The sequence below is a fragment of the Manis pentadactyla genome, chromosome 2, assembly GCF_030020395.1.
Source record: "Manis pentadactyla isolate mManPen7 chromosome 2, mManPen7.hap1, whole genome shotgun sequence".
In the NCBI taxonomy this organism is placed as follows: Eukaryota; Metazoa; Chordata; class Mammalia; order Pholidota; family Manidae; genus Manis; species Manis pentadactyla.
The window spans coordinates 209,736,388-209,756,631 of NC_080020.1; the positions used below are offsets into that span (position 1 = coordinate 209,736,388).

The 20,244-nt window shown below is 39.1% G+C and overlaps 1 protein-coding gene across 7 annotated transcripts in view; it reads right to left on the bottom strand.

Moving 5' to 3' along the window:
* Positions 1-20,244, bottom strand: part of LTBP1 (latent transforming growth factor beta binding protein 1) — a 367,875-nt gene that overhangs the window by 169,541 nt on the left and 178,090 nt on the right. For all 7 annotated transcript variants that reach the window (XM_057497285.1, XM_036931602.2, XM_036931601.2 and 4 more), the window contains 2 exons: positions 7,451-7,675; positions 5,990-6,267 (listed from right to left, as the gene is read on the bottom strand). In XM_057497285.1, the coding sequence (XP_057353268.1) occupies positions 5,990-6,267; positions 7,451-7,675 (503 nt within the window). The remainder of the gene's footprint in view (positions 1-5,989; positions 6,268-7,450; positions 7,676-20,244) is intronic.

The window sequence follows — 20,244 nt, forward strand, 5'->3', positions numbered from 1 at the left end:
TGGTTGAAACTAGGAAAGTGGATTTTTGTGTTTTCTGATCATCTTTATCTGCGCTAGAGCACTACACTAAAAACATCTTTTCTTCTCATTATATCCACTCCATGTTTTCCAGTATTTCTGTTTCTCTTAGTTAATTCAGATGTTTGTAGGTGGAATTTTCTGCTCTCTTGGCATTTGCAGTAGGAAGGTATTAAAGCACTTGAGTTTTCCGTGTCATCTTATAACCCCTGTGTCTAATCAAGGGGCATATTTCCACATTTAACAAAGAGCACATGATTGCCCAACCAGGATATGGCAGACCCAGCGTGGACGCTGGACCCTGACCCTACATCACGATTCTGAACCCTCCTCAGACAAGGTCTTTTCATACCATCTGGCATCATCAGGTCACTGTAAATCTTTTTTCTACCAATTAAGCAATAAATAAAACATGTCCGAAACAACCAAAATACCCAAAAGCCAAATAAGTTTCAAATTCAGGTCACTGTTAAGAGAACCACTTTAAGACAAAGGGTGCCCTTGTACCATGGAAAAGGTATAAATACTCAATGTCCCTGTGATGCAAACATCAAGTGGATGGGTATTTTCCTGAGATTTGGTCTCTGCACAGAGATGAAAACTAGCATGGAAATGTTTACTTTTAAAGAACATGAAAACATGAGATTATCCTAAAAGAAGCTGATCATTGTAACCACTGGAGATGTAATTCTATCTTGATCTATACGGTGAGCAAACGGAAATGTTTTCACATATGTACAGAGTACCACTATTTACTCCAGGTAGCACAGATACCAACTCTGCCAAAATTATGATTTGTTATCCATCTCAAACCTGATTCACATTCGAGAAACCCATTCCCCTTAGCCACTCAACCTGTTCTGTTACATTAATTTCTATTATTTTAATCCTTTAAAGTGATTTTAATGATGCCAATACCCAGACCATTTCACATGGATATCAGTCCTTTATATGATCCTAAGAACAAATAATTTTTAGGACTCTGAAAGATGAAACGTCACTTTCTACAATAGGAAAACAATAGGAATGATTTCCCCTCTGAATCTTGATACTCTCTGTCGAGGTGAAAAACACGATAGGTATTTCCAGTCCCAGCTTCCTGCTCTTTATCATCCAAGTCAAGGAAAGGTCCGCTGTTTCATGAATTTAATAATCACCACTAAAGATCCATTCACTGACCACTGAATTTTCTCCATTTGTTCTCTAAAATAGCACTGGGTTTCCTGATTGACACTGAAGAATACTCCATTCTTGATGTTAGTCAAGGAAGGAGCTGGTTAAAAAGAAGATATAGCTGCTCATCTTTACCTCACAATCCTCCCAGCAAAAGTCAATCATAGTGAGCATTTATCCAATTTCGAAGCTAGGAAGTTCAAAACGGTCCAAATCATCACTACCTTTTTCTTCACTGCAGCCCATAATCAAATCCTGATGCTTGATTCTTCACAAAAGCCCCTACATTCCTCTTTTTTATTTTCAACTTTACTTCTTAGATTGGGCCCTGGAAACTTCACAGTTGGCCAACTTCAGTTCCCTGGCTTCCTCATATCTACCATCCCTGCATCCACTCACCCACTCCGTTCATTCAAACACTGAAGCTTTTAAATTATTTTCTAAAAATTCATTTACTATATTAAGGTTACAGCTTTTAAGTCCAGCTTAAAATTATATCATTCTATTTATAAGTCTAGGAAACTTTTAACTTTTTTCTGCTTCTTTATCTCATAAGAAATTTTCAAATATGCTGAGATACTCAAGAGTAATACAATGATCACTGTACACCACTCTGAGTTAACTGTTACAATATTGCTATATTTGTGTATAAAAATGCATTTAAAAGTCAATCATCAATAATTCTTCCAAGTGGTAAAGATACCTCAAGACAAATGCTGGGCATAGAAGCCACAGGGCATAAATCTGCAAAGAAGTAAAAAGCTAACCTTTTCAAACAATATTGCTTCTCTCTCACTTACCAACCTTACATTTCCCTGTATGGCCCCGGAAGATGACTGGTTAGCCAGAGACGGGTAAGATTCCTCAAGGGAGGAACAACCTAAGACAGGCACAGTCGCAGGGGGGCCATCAGGTGAGAAATTGGGGATCAACAGAGGTGAGGCTTAGAACCTCACCCCCCCTGTTCTGAGAGAAATCTTCTGCATCTGTGGATGTTTTATTGCCCTTGTCTAGCTTGGATTAACACATAGTCTACAGGCACACACCTGATCATCTACATTTGCTCTCTTACAACACTAAACTATGTTTTCTACCTTTATCTTGCATCTACCTACCACTTCAGCATTTTATTAAAAATAATAATAATAATAAGGGAGAAATGTGGGACTCACATATAAATCAAGTATGAAAATCAAACAAATATTCATATTTGACCTGATTGTTTATAGTTCATAATGCATGATCAAAACCAAAAGTTTCTGTGATGACTGCCCTTGTACTGTTCACCATGTAAGAACTTATTCACTATGTAAGAATTTGTTCACCATGTAAGAACTTGTTCGTTATGCTTCAGAAGATTGGAGACTGATGAGAATTAGGCTTGGGGTGGATTAATGATTGTGCATTGAGTATTGAGTCCCCTATACAGAATTTTATTGTTGTTAACAACCATTTGATCAATAAATATGAGAGATGCCCTCTCAAAAAAAAAAAAAAAGTCAATCATCAACATCATAGCATTTTACCCCTAAAACTTTTGGCTTTCATTTCTCAAGAATGAGAACATTGTCTTATATAACTCTAATACCATCATCACACCTAAAAAAATAATGATTCGAAAACATCATCTAATATCCAGTCCTTTTTAAATTTCCCCAATTGCTCTTCAAATGTATTTTTGAGTAGGGTTTGGGGAGTTTTTTAAACCATAATTTGATTATAGTTTATATATTAATTTGCTGTTGTGTCTCTTTAGTCTCTTTTCTAGAAAACTCATTCTGCTTTTTTAAAATATGATTTTCAAAGAAATTAGGCAATAATATCCCACATTATGAATCTGACTGATGTGTGTGTGTGTGTTTGCATGTGTGTGCATGTGTGAAGTTTTTAGTTTGCTTTTTTATTTCCTGTAAGCTGGAAGTTAGATGTAAAGGCTTGATTAGATTCAAGTTAAACATTTTTAGCAAGAACACTTCAAGGATGATGTGTGAACTTCATGCTGTGTCACACCAGGAGGCACATGTCAGCTGTCCCACTTTTAATGATTCTGAGTTTGACTGCATGGTCAGAGGGCTTCATGGCATTTTTGTATTGACGCCATTTATATTGCACTGTGGCTCAGGTGTTAAGAGGCTTCACACTGATGCAAGTGTGTGCAGAGAATCCCAAGCTATTTCACTTCTCAGGCCACTTCTGGCATTTCTTCCTTATCCATTTCTTGCAATGATCTATTTCCTCTTTTTAATTATTCTCCCCCTTTCCAATAGTCCATTTTTCTCCACAGTCCAAGCAGTTCCTAAAGTTCTTCTCTATGAAGTTCTCTGAATCGAAATACCCTGACTAAAGTTCACCTTGGGTTTTTAACCCCAAGTTTAATGCCTAATGATTAGAATGTGCCATCGAAACAAGGACTGTTTCTGCCAGATCGTTTTGCATGTGATCTCTTATGCCAACACATAAACATAGGTGTTACTTACTGATAACTCTATGGCATTAAAAGTCTCAGCAGTTGAAATCTGTAGTTAATACAGGTGTTCCTAATGAGCAGAGCACTAGTGAGCATTTATCCAATTGTTTCTACCATTCATTTAAAATCTGCCTATACCTCTTCTAAAGCTATGTTTGCAAACCAACCATAACAAGAAAGTGCAAATATTTTCAGACACCTTTGCAGGAAACATCTTACGTACTATTGTTTATTTGCCAGTAATGTGTTTTTTGTGATTGGTTGATCATAATTCACAAATTAGCTGGGCAATCACAGGCAACCAGCAACATTCCTCACCAACAGGAAGGCAAATAAACATATTCTGAGAATATTTTCTGAAAACAGGTCTTACTCTGAAACTGTGTATTAGTGATACATACGCAAAATGAATCAAGAATTGAGATCACTGTCTCAATCATTCAGACAAAAAATCAGAAAAGTATCCAGGAAAGACAAAAGTATTCCACTAAGTTTGAATTATTTGGGTAACTCCAATTCTTTTTGATTGTATAGTCCAGTTTAGGCTTAAAAGTATATAATTTATTTTTAATCTTCCTAGTCAGCAATCATTGGCTCACTATTATACAAGAATAATAGGCTTATTAATACCTCATTTTCTTGCCTTTTATCATCTGTGTTCCAAATTGGAAACTAGAGAGAAGATATTGAGCACATGGTTTTAAAAGAACCTGCTTTTTCCTTTCTCATGAACGACCTAAGCTGGAATGACTGAACAACCGCAAATGGCTCCTTCCTCCCCAAGGCTAGTCTAGGCAAAACTGTGAAGTGTATGAAGTATCTTCAGCCCCATTCAAAATCCACCCTTAGCACAAAAATCCAGTCTTTACTTCTTAGCTAACTTTAAATTGACAATGTTCCTTTTCCAAAAAGCATTTGCTTAGACCTGGTCTTCAACTGAAGAATGAAAAGGTCCTCTTTAAGTCGAGATTTCAGGTATCCACAGTCAGACAAAGGTTGTGTTTGGGGGATCAACCCTTCCTTGTCTTACTGAAATTACATGACATAACCAATCACCTACTCTGTTTTTTAAGGTTTGACTCTATCTGATAAGAACCTTCTAAGCTGTAATGTTTGCAAAGCAGTGCTCACATTGCCTTGTCTAATCTTGAAAACGTCCTATATTCTTTCCTCCACCTTACACTTAAGGAAGCTGGCTCCCTACTACCAAGAGCTGGACCCATGGCTCTAAAGATCTTATAACTCCATCCACATGGGTGTTCTTTCCATTTGGGTCTACAAACCAATTTTGCCTTCTGTCTCTGGACTTGCCCAGTACCAAACCCTACCATGAACTTGCCCAGTACCTAAAAATATTTCCTAGGTCTCTAAAGCAATTGATTCTATCATCTACAAATATTTTATGCACTTATTTTTATTATGTTCAGGTACCAATGGAAAAATAATAGTAAATGTACCTCATCTACTCTCTTCATGGGGGATTCAAACCCAATCATGTGACAGGAAGAGAACCACAAGACAAAGTTACATCATTGTCACTTAACCTTTAACCTTCACCCCAAGCAGGAAGCACCCAGTGGTTGGGGGAAAGGAACCAATATTTTAATGTTGCCTGCACTATGTACATTCAATGATGAGTTTTAAAGAAAACTCAGCCTTTCTCCCATTTTGTAATACAAACATAGGCCTGAAGTAACAGGTAAATCCAATGATATTTAAAATGCACTTCAAACAACCCTTGCTTTGCCATTCTAGTTATGAATTTGTATCAGCAGAAAATAAAAGATGACCCATTGCAAGATGGGTTCAAAACTTAACTACAACTAGTAACCTACAAACTATTAAAACCATTGCAGCAGAAGCCATAAATATTTTCAAGCACTTTGCAGAGTGTATCTCATGTATCATTTCTCATGCTGACATGTTTTATACACAGATTAACTTAACTGAAAATAACATAAACAGACAAGCATGGACTTCCAGCAGCATTTCTCAAAGTTCACTACTTAAAATTACCTTATAGATCAGAGGTTGGCAAACTTTTTCTGTAAAGGGCTTTTTGAACCATACTTTAGGATTTGCAGATCACATGGTCTCACTGAAACTATGCAATTCTATTGCCAATAGCTTGAAAGCAGGCATAGACCACTAATAAATGAATGGATGTGGCTGTGTTCCAATAAAACTTTATTTACAAAAACAGGTCTATGGATCTGTTTGTCAACCCCTTCTACAGTAAATCATTTTATTAACAGAGAAGTCTGGTTTTCCTTTTAAAATGCCACTATATCTAGAAGACATTACTAAAATGGGTGGGGCAACATTGCTCACCTGTGACCCGATGGTTTCCTGGAAGCACCGGCCAAGCTGTGTCTTAGCAGCCACAGGATAGACATGAGGAATGATTTGCTGGTGGGAGGAGTATGTGGAATGTATTGTCTGGGTCTTCTGGACAGGAAGCCCTTGGTAAGAGATTTGGGATTGGCCTGGTTGAGCTTCTTTTACCTTCTGGCCTGTTGGGCCATCGATTCTTGAAACCTGATGTATCTGGACTGAAGCCTCAGGGGGGTGCTTCACATGGATATTGACTATGTTGGGGGGAAATTTCACTGAAACAGATTGGGAGAAAAACTTAGTCATGAATAATTAACATGCAAGTCAGCATGGAAGTAAATTTTATACACACATATACTTATATGCATATGTATTTCACACAGTATAAATTATGCAAATATAGCATATATTTGCTACCTAGCCATCAAAATTCTTGAGAATAAAAGGGTATACTCAAAAAGATTAAACTAAATTTATGTATTTTAAAAACTAAAACTATAATTATAAAGAGAAATTTAAGCCTCAAAAATATTTTTTCAAGAAAGTCAGATAACTATGAAATTCATGGTCCTTGTGGTCACAGGTGGGTATGTTTTTATCAAATGATAATTATAAAGACTCAAAAGTTTGATTACTTTTGAATTTCTCTCAAGGTTTCTACTGTAGAAATTGTAGGATTTACTTTCACATCAAAAGAGGAAATAAATTTCACAAAGCATAATTCTCTCACCCTTAGACAACACAGTGTGTACATACTTTTGTGTTTCTTGGGACACACACCCATGTAATACCAAAGTGTGACATTTTCTGTCTGTGTTTACTATCTGCAGCTCTCAAACAAAATTTCATTTTCTGATGCTAACAATCAGGTGTTCAAGAATAAGGGCCAATAACACTTGTCTGTCCCCTTTTGAAAAACTGTGTATGTACAAGAGATAGCAAGTTTCAAAGACTGAGTTAGGCATTGAATTTCAAGCTCCAAGTGACCTAGTTTACCTTCCTCTACAGATAAATAAATTGAAGCCCAGTGACGTTAAGTGATTGTTTGTAACTAAAACCAACTGCAAAATAGACTTGGTATTCATCAGCAGGCACCATGTGATCCACAAGTTCATCACTACTGCAAGGGCCAGGATACCACCTTGCTCACTTTCCACTTCCCGATTCCTGCCAGAACAGTGTCATGAATGTCTGACAGATCTTGGTGCTCAGAGTGACCAGAGAAAGATGGGCTCCTTCTTCTTATTTCCTAGGTGTCAAATCCCTATGGCCTAGAAAATACGATAGCCACAAACCTGGGCCCCTCTTCTGTCCCTACTGCCATTTCTCACGCTACAAATCATCTACTCCTTTCTATTCCAACACCAGCCCTGGCCATCTGCAGAGACTTGCTTCCGTATGGGTTTGGCAGGTTAAGAGAGGCGTGATGACTGGGAAAAATGAAAATAATAAGCTTACCTTTGACTCCTTGCTGGCTGGTCATGGTCAGAGGCAACGTGTGTGTAGAGTGGACGACATGTGTTCCCAATGCCTTGCCTGATTGCTGGGAATGCTGATAAAGTTTAGGCATGCTGGCACCATGGACTGGGATCTGACAAAGCTTCCCTGTGAAATTTGGAGGGCACTGGCATTTGTCCCTTGAACTGCACTGGCCGCCATTCATACATGGAAGATGGCAAATTACTGACAGGGAGAAAAGAAAATGTGGGTAGTTGGTTATTTTCTCAAATCCTAAGTACCGACCAACCAATGTATAGCCTATTACAGCCATCCTATCTCCCTACTGACTTTAGACATGTAAACAAAGGAGTAACTACATTATGGAAAAAACAGTCTCTATTACTCACCATCTTTTTCTCCCCATCTTAACTCTTGCTCATGGCTGTTCTCTGCCAACAACAGCAAGAATTCATGGGAAAAGAAAAAATATATATAAAGTATATATATATATATAAAATATATATAAAGGATTATTGTCTATCCCAGTGTCCTTTTAAGGACTTGTTGCATTCTGCAATCATTTTGCTTCCCTACTTAATTACTAGTTTACTAACTGTGTCCCTAGATTATAAAGTCCTTGGGAAATGGGGGTATGTATGGCTTAGTGAACTTTATGCTCTCAGCACCTAGAATATTAATATTATGTGTCGACACATAGTGGACATTAAACGTTTACTCAAAGGAAAAATGAATAAACAAATGGGTGTGCTAAAAATAACATCTGTTGAGAATTTTCTCTGTGTAAGACACTGAACTAAGGGCTACCCATCAAAAGGGGGGAGATCAGTTTGAATCCTGCTTTACAGGAATTTGCAATCTCGTTGGGATAACAAGACCACAGAAGTAGCAGAGTAATTAGTAGTTTGGAATTCAATTTATTTAGAATACTGCAAGATAAAAGAACACATTGGGTAAAGAATTTTAAGAGTTTTAAATTCTGGCTAAATTCAGCCTATGACCAACCTCTTAATGATTTCTTCCTATCAGCCTTTAAATGTGGGTCAGATTTCTACCAGCTTAAAAAATAAAAGTCCCTCAACTCCATTTCCTTTCAGCTTCTACCCTCTTTAAATCCTCTCCTCCATGAAGAAACTTTCCAAAATTGTTCACTTCGCCATGCACAGTGGTCTAGCCCCGGCCAGGCTGCGTCTCCCCTCCCCCTCCCCTTCTACATGGAAACCACTCCTCCTAAGATCACTAAGGGTCCCCATGTTGCCGAATCCAGCGGACGGATTCCAGTCTTCCCTTGGCCGCCAGACATCTCACCTGGTTTGCTTCTTCCTCTCTGCCCACTGCATCTTCGCATTCTCTGAAGAGTCCACTCTCTCTACTTGTCTTTTAAATACTGATGGGCTTTAAGGTTTAGACTTAAATCCTCTGACTCTTCATGCTCTTCCTCCATGATTTTATTCTGTCATAATACTGGTGCCACCCAAATTCCTATTTCCCAACCAGAGATGTCTGCTGAGCTATAAACAGTCCATAGGTATATCTCTGTGTATATTTGCCACAGGCAACTCAAACCCAAAATATCCAAAACTGAACTTGTCATCTTCCCCCTATGACCTCCATTCACTGATTGGTCCTTAACAGAAACCTGACTGCTGCTCCCTTGCTTCACCCATCCAAACATCCAGTCCTGGAAGCCCTCCCTTCTCAACATTCATCACATGTGTCTCCTTCTTTCCTGGCACAGGGCTCGTCCTACTGAAACTTCATCACTTACCAATCTGACCTCATTCTCTATAATCCAGCTACACTGAACTTTATTCAGTTCCTCAGTGTGCAGGGCCCTCTCAGGCTTTAATCCATCTGTGTCTTTGGTCTAGAACACTCTTTGTCTTTGGCCCCCCGCTTACCTACCTAGCTCCTGCCTATCTTTTACACCCTACTTAAAACCTCACTTTTTCTAGAAGCATCTACAGTTGCCCTCATCTAGGTCTGGCGCCCCTCCTCTGTGACCCACGGACTCTCACTCACTGACCTTACTGCATTACCGCAGTAGGGCTACTCAGTATGCCTCATTCAATTAGAGGTCTGGGAGGTCGGGGACTTCATCTTGGTATGTTTTACCCCAGTAGGTATGTCAGCTTTTAGGAATGAAAAGTGTTAACACTGGAAGAGAAACTGGAGAGTGGTTATGATGAAAACAATGAAGATGTCCCAGAGGACATGGCGTTTAAAGAACTCTGATATTCCACATTTTGAAAGCACAAAGGACAAGCTACTGGAAGTGGGATCAGACTTGGAAAGGAATATGACAATTCACTAAGGCACAGATGCTCATCCCATACCATAAGGTATCCATCCAGTGAGAAGAAATACAACATGTTTAAACTGCTACGGGTAAGTTAGACTCAAAGAAAAAAAAACTTTCTCAGTATTTCTAACACCTTAAATTACAGTGCTTTAAATAAATATTAGCTTTACTGTTTTTTTCATTCCCGATATATTTGCAACCTACAATAAAAGAATATTAATGTTTTGACAAAAAATTTTAAAGGCCACAGAACTGGCAGTGTTTCCATTGTTATTTAAATGGCTTTGTGGTTTCAGCTAGCACAGTCTGGTTTATGGTCCCAAACTACCAACCAAAGAAGACTACCTATAATCTACGCTGAAGTAAGTTCAGATATGTAATCGTCTCTTTTATAAACATTAACCAAAGGACTTTTATAGGATGTTTGTGTTATCGATAGCAGATTTTGAACTCTAACACAAATTTAATTAGTTTGTTTAACTCTACTTTTAAACCCATGAGAGAACTTCCATACAAATGTTTCTAGGACTACACTAGTCTAAGCAGGTATGGTAATAACCCTGAAACAAGACTCTGACAGCCTAGTTTCTCTGGTCGACAGTTTCTTCTTGACTCTTGCCAATCAATAAAAGGCCATTATTTATGAATGAGACATACCTATTCTCCTCTTTCGGCCATTTTAAAAAATCTAAATTACAACACAAAGTACTTTGCCTCAGCTCAGTAACTACATACTGAGTCTTTTGAGGCAGGAGATCTTTTTATAGTTAGCCTTTTATCTCAAAGACAACAAATTTAAAATCAACCTGCAAACTTAAGGATTTAAATATGAAAGGTTCCTTTCTGTTTCAAAAGTTCACGACACTCTCAAAACAATGCCTAGTGATAGATAGTCTGTGCCCCCAGCGTTCTATAAAACTTCAATACATGTAGAGGAAGAAGAGGAAGTTATCTTGAAGGCTGACTCGAGAAGCTTGTGGTATGCTAGTTGTAAGTCTAGCTATGGCACGTATAATTTAGAACACAGAACTAGAAGGTGTAATGTACAAAGCTGGCTGAGAAACCCCATAACCTTGTCAGCCTGACATTTTGCTGGCCATCACCATAATTCCTGACATTGCATCATACGGTCGCCTGGGACTTACTGCAAATAACAAGAGGTATATGGGCCTCCAGCCTGTTATTCAAGAAAGTGTAATTTTGTGACAACCACTCCAAGTATCTCAAGGTACTACTTAAAAATAAAAATGAGCAAAAGGATCCATGCTGGAAGAACAAGTTGGAAGTTTTAAATATGTCAAGCGTTTTGAGTGCATTCCACTATTCACTTTGGTCTCTAAAACTTGCAGTACTCAAAAAGGTGGGCTGCCACAATAATGCTATTCACACGTTCCGCTACGAGTTGAAACTTAAAGTGCATAGATATCAATGATTCATATATAAATATGGGCAACCTGAAGTTTCTCAAGATTTCTACCATAAAAAGCCATACTCTCTCTTTCCTGTTATCTTAGCTGACTATAAAAATATTTCCGCTGTTTCTCCCCAAAAGGCACTCTAAGAATGTACTTTCCTACAGCAACATCCTGGCCCCTCCACCCACCCCCTTGATTTTCATGCTAGCAGACAGACCGTTTCAAGTTATCCCGGCCAAGGAGAAATGGGGAAAACAAACCTCCATCTGAAGGGAAACCTGTACCTGTCATTTCACAGGACAGACACACGCATGATTTCGATTTGAACAGCTACTTACAATTTCCCACTTGTCCCTGATTAGAAGAATAATGTTCCATAAAGGCTTTCAGCGTTTTTGTTGATATCCGTTGGAGTGTGAAAAAAAAAGCAGTAGTATTTTTCGAAATTACAAATTATCACTTTATTTCTTCCCCTAAACATAGCTACACTGCCTTCTTTTAAAGGGTACCCTTAAAACCTATTCAGCCAGAAAGGGGGCTAATACTTGCAGATTGGGTTTAAAGCTTTCAGATAATACTGCAAACTCCTGCTCACTTTAAGAGCCTGTCCTAGTCTTTTTTAAAAAACCTGCATGCTTAAAAACAAATAAAATAAATAAATGAATAAAAAGGAAAAAACAAACAAACAAACAACAAGAAAAAACTCTGCATGCTTGCCTTTCAGTTCTGACTGTGTCACCGAAACACAACAGCAGCACCTAGAGCTGAAAGTCAAGATGGAGTCATCCTCTCCTGAAGCCAGAACAGAGGGACTAGGATGGCCTAGTCCTACTGTGAGACAAGGAAGGAAGCACAGGGTTAGTAGACACTGACTAAAATCTAGGTTTGGGTTTGTTTTTTTTTTTTAAGGAATGTAGACATTTATAACTGCTATGCTCTAAAACCGCCTAGAGCCAATTCTTTTTTGTTGTTGTTGCTATTGTTGTATTATTTATTCTCTATATAACATATTTCTTCTGAGATGCCCGAAGTAGTTTTCTACACACTAAATAAATGATTAACCCTCAGAACTTTGCTATGAGGCAAGCAGATTTGCAAAGATGATGGGAAAAGAAGGACAAAATGAAATCCTACATGTGGAAAATAACAATTTATCACACAAGGTGAAGATAGCAATTTTCTGGCTCTAAAGGTGTAGAAAGCAGGCTTATGTGAACCAGTGAATTGACTTCTTTGAATTGTACCCTCTTTCCCCCTGCACCCCTGACCCCCGACGCCCACATTATCCAAAGGGCTTTCACAAATCAATTAGGTCACCTGTCACAGCACAGGTAGGAGGGTATACGCTAATATAAACATAACTGCATTTCCCAAACCTTACCATTGGCTGATGTTATTGAGGTGACCATACGATACAGAATTTTGCTTCAATTGGCATTTCCGTAAGGTTGCAGTGGGGCCAGCATTGAAATCTTTATTATTTCAGAGGTTAAGCTCTTTCTTGTGGTTCATTTCTTGAGCACCCAGTCTAAGTTACTGTCCTTCTTATTCATTCTTATAGGACCCTGCAACTTTCCCTCACAAACTTTTAACTATTTATAGTGCTGCATTTATTTACATCGCCTACAGCCAATTCTTAATCATCTGACGGCTAACTTAAACTGACTCACAGATTCCTCTAAGAAAACATCCGAGACACAGTGGTCCACAGCGACCTGTCCAAGGAGGTGACATTGAAGCCGAACCTAAAAGGAGAAGAATCCGGTGATGTGAAAGGTGGCAGAAGAGGGTTTGCAGAAAAGGTTATCAGAGCTGAGATCTTGAGATGAGACATGGTTCAGAAAAGCCTGGAAACTGAAAGGAAGCTGGTGTGCTTGGTGGGAGGGAAGAAGACAAGGACAAAGTGAGAAAAGCTGGGTTAGTGAGACAGAGAAGACCAGAGTCCCGTTTCTTTCTACAAGAATATAGGGCAGCCTATAAAAGTAGATAAAGAATAAATGTCAATAAAAATTTAGAAGTAAGGACCAGGACAGATATATATCTCAGGAGTCAGAACCAGGAAAAAAGAATGATCAAGGATAAGTAGGGTCCATGACATATACATGAAATGTGCACTGTAAATTTGCTTTGAGCTCCTGGACCTAATTTCACATTTTTGAGTAACTATTTAGCCAGATTCAAGTTAAATTCCAGAGGTTTAATTAAGATTTATTAAATATATAATCATCTCATTGATTAGAGGATTTTGTTTTTTAATACTTGAGAGGAAAGAAAAGAGTATTCTCAACAATACATGCAGAAAGGAAAAATAAGAGTCCAAAGAAATCTTGGGACAAAGGGAAAATGCTTTAGTAAGAGTTTAAAATGTACTCACCACACTGTCCCTGTCAGAATCACTGTTTCACCTGCTTTGTAAATTATGAAGACCATTTTCATGCCATCCCCACCCATCAAAGCATTTCGGGCTACTGGTAAAAGGCAGGCAGATTTCAACAAAAGGAAATACCAACCTTCATACCAGCAAAAAGTCCAACCATATCCCCAGTTTTTAATGCTGGTGTGCATTAGCAAACGCTTCCCTACCACGTTCTGTTTATAATCCTGGAGATACAAAGCCCTACCGCCCACACATACGTGCCCCCCACCCACACCAAGGGCTTCAGTCTGGAATGAGGCCATTCATCATCTCAGCTTTGTTTACGGTTTTCTTTTCTGTTATCGTTAACCTCACCATAGCTGTGGGCCATCTACTTCGATCGTTTTATACTTTGTATAACTTAAAGAACTCCACACATCCAGCATATCATACAATTCCACTGCACACCCTTTTATCCACAGAAGATGTTGGTATGCTCTCTCTTAGAAATTCCCAAATCCCAGGGGCTCTTTTACCCTTAGGAAACAAAGCAACATTTGTAGGCTGCAGAATAAATAAGAGAATCCCAGACACCTGTGGATTGGGGACAACCAAGACAGGTCATTGCACTTTGTGGATTACGGTGTCCCCATCTGCAAAAGGGTTGGCCCAATGACAGAATCCAAAGGTTCTTTTCCATCCCCCAATTCGTGTTCTTAAAGTCAAACCAAGTCAGCAAATATAATCAAATTCAGATTTCCTCATCCTATCTGATATGATTGTCATGACCTAAATTTCAAAACAGGGAAAAAATGTATATCCAGCCACTTGTAGTTTGTGTAGAAAGGATTGGGGTCAATGTATTAAGTGGTGTGCTTAATTGTGATTTTTAATGCATCATCAGAAACTGATTCAAATGTAAATTTCACACTTCCTGACAAAGTAGTTAATAAAATGCTAATGGGCTTCTGGAAAGATGAGTTCTGTGGAGGGAATTATATGAAAATACTAAATTGGGGAAACAATAATGCTGCACAGTAATGGACTGTGGAACAGGTTTCATAAAAACAGTGACATGCTTCATCCTTAGAGAGCCTACCTTTTACAGTGATGTCACTGCAACAACCTGCACGGACACAATGTCTTTTTAGTTATTGTAACCTGGGTTTTTATTTAATGTCACTGCAAAATGCTTTCTCAAAAATTGATACCACTGAAGCCTTGTACTGCATAATTCCATTTAAGCTACATACAATAATATTAAAAATAAGCTGAAAACCTGTTTTGTATTTATTTTTACCACTAGAATTTGCAAAGTGTCTGCTGTGGCGTCTCTAGAGCCCAAGTCCGTCCTTCCACCAAGCTCATTAATACTTACTTGGTACGTTGTTAATTTCTGAGCCTCAGGAAAGGGGTTGAAATGAATGTACATTTAGAATTGTAAAGTATTTTGTAAAGTCAAAACCTTGACATCCGAATCTGCCTTGAGAACACACGACACTGAAACATGACGTCACAGCCAGTCCAAATCCTGGCAGCCCTGTGACGTGTGTTCCAAGGACGGCCCCCTAACGAGAAATGTTCCTCCACAGAAAGGGGGTGCTGAATAAGAAAATCCTAGAGCCAGTGGCAAATCGGGGGGCATCTAACAATTTCTGTTATATCTATCATTCTGCCTTGTGTTATAACTTTTTTTTTTTTCATTATCCTACTGACATTTGAGTATGGCAGCAAAGGGGCTGTGGTATTTTCGCCTTTGTGTCTCTCAAATTTCACAGCAGAGTGTTTTGCAGGTCTGGACTCAACAAAAAAATTGTTGACATTCATTCCCTCAAAATTCCAGGTGGACCAACAATGCAGCATGTGCCTGCACCTCTTTTGGTACTTCTCCCTTTTTTTGTGACACGGTGTAACTTTAGCATATATAGGTTTCCAAATTATGTTCCATAAATCACTAAGGTTTACACAGAGGTATAAAGAGGATTTACCAAATAACCTAATTCAGCCATCTGATTCTACGGTAAAGAACATCTACGGAGACTGTGTGCTTAGGACACCAAGGCCAGAAATGGGAAGGGAACCCAGGGTTCCTACGTCCTGGTCCAGTGTTTTTTTCCCCACACAGCTCTAATGATGGGAGGACCAACAGGTGTCCCTCATATATTACTACAGTCTTGTCCCTTGGTTTCCTTCTTCCAGAGAAACATATTTTTTACTATTGGTCACAGGGTGAGATAAATGGAGGCTTAACTGAGATCGAGGGGTTGGCTAGTGGCAGACCAGGTACTCATGAACTTTTCCAGGATCTAAAGATGAGCTGAAATCATCAGGGCTTTTTGTGTTTCAATAGGACACGGGAGGTTTCTGAGGCACAGACTTCAGAAGAAGAATAAGGACAGAGTCAAGAACAATGAAATTAAAACAGAAATGAAGGGCACTTTTTGGACAGCCTACATATAGACCATTTCCCTCGCTGCAGAAAGTTCTCTTGCACACTGCTGGCATATCACCTGTCCCCTTGAACTCCAGGGAGGTGAGAAGTGAAGGCTAGAAGCTCAAAAAGCAGTTTGTCATGAAGATGTATTATAAAATACATGGTAGACAAAAGTGTACCATGGTCACACCCTGTTCTAGGCGCTTGGCAGACAGGAGCAAACAAAACAGACAAAAAAATCCGTGCCCTCCTGGCACTTGCCTTCCATCATCAATGGCCTTTGTGACTCTGGGCACAAGGAGGACTAATTTGGGGTCCCGGAGTCAAAGTGCAGGACAGGGCTGGGGAAAGCTGCTCTCCCGGGTCTGTAGGCTACAAGCACCTCTCTGGCTCCTCCAGGGAGCAGGAGAGACAGGGCACAGGCCTTCCGCAGACAGGGCAGGGGCAGGGCTCTCCCCACCACGGTAGCCCGTGCGGGGCCTGGATAGGAAGACCTGGGCAGGTGCTCTGTGCTCCCTGCAGCCCACCAGCATCAGGAGGGGAGGCAAGCACCCGGGGGCTACTCAGACACACTTTTGGGGTCGCAGCGGAGGGAATGAAGGTTCCTTGTAAGCAGGCAAGGGTTTGAGGCAAGCATAATTTGGGCTTATTATCATCATCATCTGATCTATAAGCACAATGGTAAAGCCTAGAGGGCCCCCAGATTAGTTATGATCACTACAGTTTGCATTCTTTTGTTACTATACAGCCATCATAACATTCCACCTTCCACCTTCAGTATTACTACAGAACCTTAATGATTAACATTTTTAGTAGCTACAAAATATTCCATTAAGACCACAGATGGTAAATTACATAGCCACTCCTCTATTGTTTTTTTAGATTGCATTTCTTTTTAATTATTACAGATAAAGCTACAAGGAACATCCTCAAGCATATCATTTTATCCTTCTTAGTACTGATTTTCTTATGCACTCAACTAATATTCACTGATTACTTAGTATGTATGAGGCAGTGCGGCAGCTGACACAGTAAGAAAAATATTTATGAGCCAAGTGCACCAATGTAACTGTCTCATCATGGGAAGGACAGAAAAGCATAGGCATTAAAAGCAAGGACCTAGAACCAGACCTCCAGGGGGTATGAAGCCCAGTTTCATCATTTCTTAGTAGTATGACCTTGGGCAAGTTACTTCTCTGTCCCTATTTCTTCACCTGTGAACTGAGGATAAAAACTACCCAGCTCACATGGTTACTGTGTGGCTTGAATGAAGGCATATATTTAAAGTGTGGAAAACTCAGCACATAGTGAGCACGCAGCCAATGTTTGCCATTAGCAGGAACTTAATGGGAAGGTAGACAAGGGGAAACCAACCGGCGTATTGGTAAGGAAGGGATGTGCATATCCTTATAACTAGTCAGGTCATGCACTATACGGAACACTATTTTGTTCACTACTCTGTTCCCAGAACCTCGCAAGGAGATGTTGAATTGTTGAGTATATCAGTTATTTTATGTGTGTGTATATATATATATAATATCTATTATCATTAGGTGAATATTCTAGAGTATATCAATTATTAACATCAGTGGCAGTATATTAACACATCAAATTCATATCTATCTTGTCAAAACTGGTTTTTATTTTAAAATATTTCTGCTAGTTTAATAGTTTCAAGGTAACATCTAAGCTGTACATTCTACCTGCAATCAGATATTACCACAATTCTGATTTTGCATATCTTCATTTAATAGAGATTTTTAACATTTCCCCTACTAGTTTATTTTTATTTCCTCTTGTTTGAACTACCTTTTTATTCCTACGTTTTACCTATCCCTTAGAGTTTTAATGATTTCTTACTTTCATGATAGTTTTTATGGTTAAAAGATTTTAAGATTTTATTTGTCATATTGATGAAAATATCCTTGAGAATATATTTTCTGTTCCTTTTCATTTAATTTGTATTGGATACACACATTTTGTTATTTCCATGATTAAGTTTATAAGTTCTTTCTCTATAATATGTTCTCCAGTGTCATTCCTTTACAAGCTACTATCTCTTCAAGTATCTGATAAATAACCTAACCTATTTTATGCTGCTTTTTAGATTATTTTCATTTTTCTTTAATTATTTAACTCATTCCATCTGGGGTTTTTACCCAGTGTGTAAATGTGGATTATAACTAATTTGCTTCAAGTTGCAATCTAAATATATTACCTATTAAATAAAACTTCCTTTCCCATTTGTTTTAAGATAAGCAATTTTGAATAGAAGGCTTCAAAAGCAGGAAGGCCTAAAATAGTGGAAAAAAATAAAAAATCTGGCAGCTGAGGGTGGCAGGATGGGAAAGTAGGGAAAACAAGCAGGATAAACAAGAGTAGAGGCCCAGGACTCCTACAAAGGCTGAGAAACATTCCCTGGGAGACATGAAAGAAGAAACCTGGTAATAAAATGAAATGGTGTCTGTAAAATTCAGCCAGATGCCAAAAGGGATAAATTCTGAGTAGACAATGTTTGAGAAACACTACTATGAACAAAAGTCTGCAGGGCCCGCCTGAAGCTCCCTTTTATTCCCTCCCCCCATGGATCACGACTTTCCGTGGCTCCCACTGCAGTGCACCACCACAGGCGAGGCTTATTTCTCTATCCTGGTCTTGTATCTCTTTTAAAGGGCAGGGACTCCTTCTGGTGGTCTTGTTCCTGTGTAAGCCATCCCTGATAAGCATTAGGGTAAGTGACTCTGGGATGCAGTACGAGGAGGCAAAATCACCATAAGGAAGGCCCCCATTCCAGAGGACACGGAGTGTCCTGTGTAGCTGCTGAGGAGACAGACCCTTGAGAAGCTCAGCCACAGAACTTTCTAGATATCTGAATGGAAAATCCTTAGACAGGACAATAGGATCCCACGCCTTCTTTACATACTGAAGAGCCCAGGCAGATGTGACCTTAAAACCTCCATGTAACACAAAAACGCCCAGGAAAACCCATTTAGAGGCCTCTCTAGACTGGTGGGTAGGCTGTCAAAATTTTACACGTAGGTCATACGATCTAGACACAGGTATAGACAAAGATTGTCTAAACTCATTCACTATCAACATAGGCTGAACAACCACCTGATAATTGTTGTCATGATTAAGTATCAGTTTCTATTTCATTTAGTAAAAACTGATCTTTCACTTCTTTGCCTTTTAGATTTACAGGCCTTAGTTAAAGGCATTGAAGGTAGAGGTAAGATAATGGCTTTTACAAATACTAAATGTTAAAAATTTGTAAGACTGCATCACAAGTTTCAATTTTACAAACTGTTCGATTAAAAAAAAATTTAACCCAGATTTAACATCTTGTATATATGCACAGAGGATGAGAATGTCTAACAGGAACTAGAAGGTGATTGGTGACTATTAGCATTAACTCAGATGGTAGTAAACAGATTCCCAAGCAGTTTCCACTGGATCATTCCTCCTGAGATACAGGCTCACTTGACTAAAACCTGAACACATCAATTTCCTGCTTGTCTATTTCAGAGATAGTGTGCATCATCAGTACGTTGAAACCCAGTCATGGCAGAAGGGCTCTTCTTGACCTTCTTGCTACCTGCCCAGCATGGTTCCCCACTATTGCCATCATGTTTCTCCAGTTTCAGGTGTCCCAACCATTGGTCTGTTCTGAGCACTCTGTGCTCACTCACTCACATACAGGCTCTCTCCTCTCTTTTTCCCCTCTCACTGCCCCAATCCTACCACCTCAACCCAAGCTCTGCTTAAGCTTTTCCTCATCCCTGAGGCCCTTTCTGATGCCAACAGAGAAAAGCCAGCAGCTCCCACTCCCTGCCACATACCAGAGCAAGGTAAGCACAATGCCCAGCCAGCCCAGCACAGATGATGTTGAACTATTAACCATCTGGGTGCACGTCACAACTTCTCCAACAGTGCATAAGCTACTGGAAGGAAGAAACTTTGTCTTTGGGACCTTGCCTCTTACAGCAGCCCATCCCTAGAGCTAAGCAAAATCCTAGTCACATGGTGGATACCTGAAGTTTTTTAAATGAGTAAATGAGCAAATAGAACTTTTTATAAAACATATTTTTTTATCCTGAAGCCAGCTGAAAGCTAAATTCTAGATCTTTTAATAGTTTGCTGTCCAATTTCTTAACATTGTCTTACCTGACCCCAAATTGAGTCAAAATTGTATTAGTCATTTGCTTATTGTTTTTCTAAATCATTCAATTTCACTTTCTCAAAGACAACTCTTTTTTGCACTCACTTTGGATCAGTTTACATAATATT